This window comes from Cervus canadensis, chromosome 10 (assembly GCF_019320065.1).
Source record: "Cervus canadensis isolate Bull #8, Minnesota chromosome 10, ASM1932006v1, whole genome shotgun sequence".
NCBI lineage: Eukaryota > Metazoa > Chordata > Mammalia > Artiodactyla > Cervidae > Cervus > Cervus canadensis.
Window position 1 is genome coordinate 54,707,830 of NC_057395.1, and position 7,276 is coordinate 54,715,105.

At 37.0% G+C, this 7,276-nt stretch overlaps 1 protein-coding gene across 1 annotated transcript; it reads right to left on the bottom strand.

Moving 5' to 3' along the window:
- Positions 1 to 1,137: 1,137 nt before the first annotated feature.
- Positions 1,138 to 6,983, bottom strand: LOC122448596 (DNA replication licensing factor MCM6-like). The gene is made up of 4 exons (XM_043480022.1): positions 6,626 to 6,983; positions 5,983 to 6,138; positions 5,116 to 5,255; positions 1,138 to 1,881 (listed from the first exon to the last, which is right to left on the bottom strand). Exons 1-4 carry the CDS (start codon positions 6,657 to 6,659, stop codon positions 1,765 to 1,767), a joined length of 447 nt encoding a protein of 148 aa, XP_043335957.1. The 5' UTR covers positions 6,660 to 6,983; the 3' UTR covers positions 1,138 to 1,764.
- Between the last annotated feature and the right edge of the window lie 293 nt (positions 6,984 to 7,276).

Consider the following 7,276-nt stretch of genomic DNA (forward strand, 5'->3'; position numbering starts at 1 on the left):
ACAATATTCAAGATGTCCTTTTCAGAAACAATTTACATCTATCCACTTAACTAAATACTTGTCTAATTTTCTTCATAAAGATCTTATACATACTCCATCATCCATTAGCCACTTAATTTCTCTGATAAGTAACATGTAGATAGAGGGGGTGTGTGAAAATGTAAGCACACTTACTCAGATGTATAAAAACTTTTTTAGTTGTATTAATGGTCTCACTTTGCTTTACAGTCCCCACTTTCACTAATAGCAAAACTGGGGGAGAAGACAGATTCACCATTAAGGAACTCATCTTTCCTGGGCTTCACACTTTCCTCTAATCAAATTGAAGTTCAAATTACTGTCAGCTGTTTCTCTATTCAGAAATTCCTTACCCCATCTTCTTTATAAAGTTGGGAACTAGTGCAGGGAAGGAACTCTTTCTTGCTGTTTTATGAGTTTTTACTAGTTGTTCTTCCTATCACCTATTTCTGGAACCTTCTGCCTTAGTCCATGCCTTACTCCAGCAGCTCCTATCTCAACAATAATTCTGAGATCCTGTACACTGAAGTTTCCTTGTCTCAAAAGGCTTGCCTACCCCCATTAATTAGTAACTTAGTTTTCACACAAGTTTATACCCTTTATCTGCTAACTGTGCAACTTCTCTGTTTCCAATCTCCCTTACCTTTAGTGGTGAGTGAAGTTTCTATTAGTGAACTTTAGTAACATATATAAACATTCCCCGACTAGCCCCACAGACCCCAGAATACCATCTGTTGTCAAAAGCTGCAACAACAGTACCTTCTACACCATCAGCCTATGATCAAAGCTAAGCCTCAGAGACTGTTAGTATCATAAACTGCAGTAATTTTTTCCCTAGAAAAATGCTGTATAATTTAAGGGTGGTTATATATACAGAAAAATGACATTTCCCATCTGTTGTCAAAGCTGCAACAATAGAAACAGGTACATCATGAACATCCTGATCAAAGCTAAAGCCTCAGAGACTGTTAGTATCGTAAACAGCAATAATTCTCTTCCTTAAAAAAATTTAACGATGGTTATAGTATAGAAACTGATAAAGTTCCCTTAAAAAAGCAGTCAGAAAGTAATTCTGAGATCTTAACTCTTAGAACATAGAAATTTTAACCTATTAAAGAGTAGTGGAAAAGTATAATAAACTTTTTATTTTCATAAACTCTCTTAAAAAAACAAATAGAACTTGATTTAACTTTTAAAAGTCATCTCCAAGGCCTCTTAGCTTTCATACTAACAAATTATAATAAGGACTCTCCTCACAGGGAGTTATGCTTAAATGTTTACTATGTCATATTTCCATCCCTTTGCTATATTCATGAATAAATGGAAGCAATAATTTGAGTAGACTAGAAATAAATCCAATAGACAACTGTTGAAAAAGTTTTTTCTGGTGAAAAAAAGCAGTAATTGACACTTGAAAAAAGTTATTTCTCCAATAAGGTATCACATAACATATAAGCAGCAGACCTTTTTCTACACATGAAAACACAAGGTCTTAGTTATAGAAACAACACATTATTGCAATCCAACTCTTTTTAGACAAGAAGTACACTAAACAAAGGGATAAAACCTGTGTTGGTATAAAAGGAATGTGACAATATAGGATAGGACAATCAACTCAGTTCTTATTCCTCAAAGTAAATCTTCCTGAATCATCACTCTCAGAAGCATTTCTCTGGCTAGCAGAACTGCATCCAGACTCCAGGCCCAAGGTGGAGGGCCATAGTTTCTCCAGTTTCTTTCAATAGCTCAATCTTCAAGCAAGTAGTTAGGGTTAACAACTAAGTAGGGATCTTCTTCATAGCTCTCACTTCCTTCTGTGGAGCCTTTCAATCCAGCTTGGGTGAGCTCAATTAGAACATGATCCTATGAAATACAAATGGTTGTCCTCAGTTCTTTAGCAGTATTGTAAGAATGGTAAGATACACAGGACCCGACCCTCCTAAATGTCTGCTACTAACATTTTCTTTCATTTTCCCCCAGAAACTCTCAGAAAAAGGATTCTCTCTTAGAAAAAGGATATTGGTCTTAAAACCATATCAAATTTCTGCTAAATTACCATCCCATTATGATACAGACCTTTTCATATCATAAACTTTCTTTGAAAAATTAGGAAATATATCAGTAAGATCAACATTATGATTTTAACCAGGTTCCCTAGCATATCACATCATGTACTTAAAAATAACTTCAAAATTTTATGGTCATGCAATTGTATAAATCCTGATAAATGTTTATCATTCTACTTATCATTCAAAGTGTTTAATACTTAATATTATGTTAATTTTTAATTACCGGCCACTGAACTCTTTCATATACCACCCATTTTCCTAATTCAGTTAGAAGTAGAATCTAAAGATAATTAACATAAAAATTTTCACTTTGATCTATTAACTAGTTAAAAAAAAAGGTAGAACATGCCATGTGGCTTAATAAACTTGATGACAGATTTGAAGCCATGATATTATAAGTCAGTGTAGTATGCCCACAAACAAGGAGGACTCCTACCTAAGGCCCATACAGAGGAACTCAGGAAATAGCGATTTGATCCTCAAGTGGAAAAGTCCAACAGTGTGAGCACTAATACCACTAAGTCGGATCAGACACTTGCAAGTACTCCATGTACTAGCACATCTTCAGAGAAAGCACACTTGACCAGCACAGCACAAGTTCCTTAGTCTTTTGTACCAAGTTGGCTCAGGAGGTGCATCAAACTTAAAAACGTAGCCCAATTTTGATCAGTTAGTTTCACAATGTGTCCCAGTGTGAGTTTTTTGCATGAATTATTTTACCTTAACACTGATTCCAGGGCTACTAGGAAGGGCAGGGCTGGCCCGATGGAAACACATTGTCCACCACTAGGCAGACAACTCTGAGCACCACCACCCCACTTCAGCTCTATTTTTACACATATTATTCATTAAATTTTGAATGGAATAGTTTTTCAAATCCCCCCACCTGTAGTCACAGACTCACCTAGTTCTACAGGGAAATAGTTCATCAAATGATAAACTCTGATGTGTGCCAACTATAATATTTATAAAGTGAGCACTGTGAAGTTAGATGCAATTTCTCCCATTTGAACAGAAAAATTCAATCATTTAACAAGTATCTGAACCCTCTCTGAGCTAGGCACCACTGCAGATACAGGGGATTAACAACATAAAGTCCCTGCCCTCATGGTGGCTGCACATTATTAAACACCTAAACAAAGACTGTACGCCCAGGCAGTCATAAACACTGAGAAGAAACAAGCAGGGTAGGGGTGACGGCAAGGAGGAGGCTGCTATCTCGACAGACGAGGCAAGAGAATTACTCTGAGAAGGCAGCATTTGAGCAGACATTAGAATGGAGGAGAGAATACGGGAAAAGAAACAAAGGGCAAGTGCAGAGCCTTCATACTTGGTGTGTCTAAGAACAGTGACAAGGCCAGTGTCACTGTGCAGAATGGGAAAGGGAAGAGGCTACAAAAGGAAGTCAGTGAGGTGGGCAGGGGCCTGCTTGTGTAGGGTTCTGCCGACCCTGGTACAGAGACTGATCTTATTCTAAACATGAGGGAAGGAAGGCAGGGCAATAAACCAATTTTATTTGTTAAAAGATCTGTCTGCTGCTGGGCAGAGAGCCACCTCAAGGCTCTGTCACCTCAAGGGTGGACAGTTAGGAGGCATCTGTGGAAGTCCAGGCATGGTGGCTTGGGTAGCTGTGATGGTGGTGAAGAGAACAGAGAATACTGAAGGTAGGGCTCATGAGATTTGCTGATAAAATAAGTTGTGAGGGGAAAGGAATCAAAGTTAATTCTAAGATGTCTGGCCTACAGCAACTGAGTAAGTGGAACACTACAGGGAAGTAACTGTTTTGAACACAGAGTGTGAGATGCCTATTAATTTGCGAGTAAGCAGATAGCTATACACGTTAGGAATTTAGAGGACAGGTGAGAGCTGGAGATATAAATATGGGAGTCATCACAAATGGTTCTCAATTCATGGAACCAAATGAGTTCACTTAGGCAATGAATGTAAACAGAAAAAGAGGTTTGAGGACTACGTATAGTACTTCATTTAAAAAGTGACAAGAGAAAGAGTCAGGAAAAGAAAAAAGGAGGAGGGACTTCCCTGGTGGTCCAGTGGTTTAGACTCAGTGTTTACAATGCAGGGGGCACAGGTTCAATCCCTGACTGGGGAACTAAGCTCCCACATGCCATGTTATGTGGCCAAAAAATAAAACAAAACAGAATCACACAGCTCAAAATTTAAAAAAAAGAGAGAGAGAAGAGGAGGAAATAACAGTGAGAAGATCCAGGAGAATATGGTGACTCAGAAGCCAAGCAAACAAAGTATTTCTAGGAGTGATCAACCTGACAGATGCTGCTGACAAGTTGAATACTGAAAATAGCCAACTGACTGGAGCAGTGAGACGGCGTGTATGTGACGGTCCTTCAAGAGAGCGGGAGAATGAACAGATGAGGAAAAGCAATGGCAGTGGGAAGTGCTACTGTGAGGTCAGTGCTACTGTGAAGTAGATAAGACAGAAGTTAAGAACTGTCCATTTGAGATTTGTGGTCATTAATGTAAAGTAAGAGTAAGGACATGATTGTATGCTTTTCTCCAGATGCTTTTAACTTCTTAGATACAGGTACAGTAAACAAACTAGTTTTAACCAAACTAGATGAAGTTTTTGCCAAGCAAGTATTACAAAAAGAGAATGAATGAATTGGAAAGTATAAGAAAAAATGTATGGGACAGACTATAAGCTGGGTAATGGGGGGAGATAAGAACAGGAGGAAGGATAAAATGCAGAATTTAGATGATAGTGGTCAGGCTGCTTTCAAGGTTTATGGTAGAGAGAGTAAAAAAACAAAGGTTAAAAACACTCAAATAGTTAAGACCCTAAATTCACTTTCCCAGCTTTAATATAAATTCTGCTTATTTTGGCAGAAGAAATAAGTCAATTAATTATTAATTCTCTCTTATTTTACACAATTTTTAATTCTGACTAGACCCTCATGATTCAAAATAAATGAACATCTAAGGAACCTACAAAGATATGAAACATGAAAACCTTCCCTCAGTAATACCCCAGCAAACTTAATTATATACGTACATAGTGGGTGAGTCGATAAATGACTTTTTCAATGATTCTCTTTTTATTTATCAGTTCCTCTTCAGAATCTATTTCTGATTCAATTTCCTTCAAGTACCAGTTAACAAGTTCACTCCTCTTTAATGCCGACTCATCCTCTTCTGAAACCAAAAAATAAATTTAAGAAGGATTAAATTATCTTGGTAGCAAACTGTTTTGCCAATTCCTGGAGTTTGTATACACAACAAAATAATGTATAGATTAAGTAACCTATCTGTCAGAAAATATATCTGCTAAAATAAGGTTTGCAATGTTCCAGCATAAGCCTGAAATAACCTGCCATATTACTTCAATTAAAGTATCCTTACTTTATCCTGAAAAGAAAAATTAAAAAAAAATAGAGATGATAAGAAACAAGTTTCTTAAAGCTATTATGATTTCAAAGTATGCAGGTGTTTCCTTCACCTTCTTATGCTTCGCCACCCAGACAATGTCGGTCAACAGCAACTGAAAGCATAAATCGGAATGAAGGATTCCATCCATTTTAAACAAAGCCATTGTAAAGAAGGAAGATTTTACATCTGTAAAAAATCTGTTAAGTGCTTCTTTATATATTATCAGATCCCAAATTTGGCTTAACAAATATTAAATAGGCCAAGGACATTAACAAAAGTGGGTCATAAAACTCTGACAATGAACTTGTAGGGAAAACACCCAGGTTGGTAGATATGCTGACATTCCCTCATAGATTTTGTTTGCCAAAGTGAGCTTAACAAATTATCATCTCTTCTGACAAAACAACACAATCTTAGCAAACCATAAGCAGTTTATGTGAATACAGCTTATGTAAATGACTCAGCATAAGAGCAGCACTAGGTGTGGCCTCACCTTCTTCCATCTTTCTGAGGTGAAGCACAATAAGGTTAGAGATTCGGCAGTATTCGGAGAAACCCAGCCTTAAGGAGGCTTTTGGAACAGAATCTTGGTTCATGTCTTCACTGTGGCCGTTAATTCCACTCACAGGAGCAGGGCTATCAGCATGACCTAAGTGAAATATTAGCTGTTTGAATCTTCTTCCTGTGCCAATACCCCCTACCAGCGGCTTTTATAAATACACTATTTATATTTTAATACTTATTTTAAAACAACCATATAATTGTACCCAGTATTCAGTAACTGTACAAATAAGTTAGAAGCAATTTTATAAATGCTACTAGTTAAGATAAAAACCCATTTGGAAGAAATGGGAAGAATGGGAGATAAAAAAGATTTCATGATCTAAAACTGCATTTGCAATATTAAGTCCACTATCTCCATTTTGGTGTACTTTCTCTCAAGTCTTTCAAGCATATATATTTTATATCAACTGTTTGATTATATTTTAACTTATAAATAGTAAATAAAATTCATTATCTATTTTCCCTTTTTTGCTACACAGACTTCATAACCATCAGTAAGTGCACTTTTACCACGATATCTCAGAGAACATTTTGGCCCCTAACTCTAGAACAGTCATGAACAGACACCTCACCATTGATGCCATCTGGGCCCTCATCAACCTCCATCTGGGCATCATCTTCTTGATCGAGATTGACATCAGGTGTTTCCACACGGATGATTGATTTATTCAGTAATCTGAAAGCTTCCTTCACATGTTTAGGCTGAACCTAAACCAATCAAGATGATGAGGTAAACCAGCAAGCCAGTCTTTTTGATACACCAAACAGATTTTCTCCGTATGAAATTTCAGTGGCATTTTTGTTTTCTCACACTCTCCCTCTCACATGACATAAAAATATGAGATATTTATGGCAAACCATAAATTTACCAGAATGGCTAAAAGGACCAGCAATATTGAGTGTTGAGGATGTACACTGCTTTCATTCACTGCTCTTGGGAATATAAACCATTACAACCATGTGGGAAACCATTTTCCAGTCTTTACTAAACTGTGTATGCATACAATCTGTGACCCAGTAATTCAGTACCTCCACTTGCAGGTATACACTGAATGGAAATGTACACACATATACATCAGACTAAAAGACACATACATCTCATAAGAACCCAAACTGGAGACTACCCAAATGTCCGTTTTAATAGAAGGATAAGCCAATCACTAACACACTTACTGACAGTTATGTGTTTTTAACCACAACTGGCAGGGGGAAAAAAGACTGAA

Bases quoted from the DNA above. Each gene is read 5' to 3' on its own strand.
- LOC122448596 (XM_043480022.1), bottom strand. From the start codon at position 6,659: ATGGAGGTTGATGAGGGCCCAGATGGCATCAATG. The intron at 6,139-6,625 runs GTGAGGTGTCTG...TATTTCACTTAG, and splicing joins GGGCCCAGATGGCATCAATG to GTCATGCTGATAGCCCTGCT. The intron at 5,256-5,982 runs GTGAGGCCACAC...TTTTGGTTTCAG, and splicing joins CCTCAGAAAGATGGAAGAAG to AAGAGGATGAGTCGGCATTA.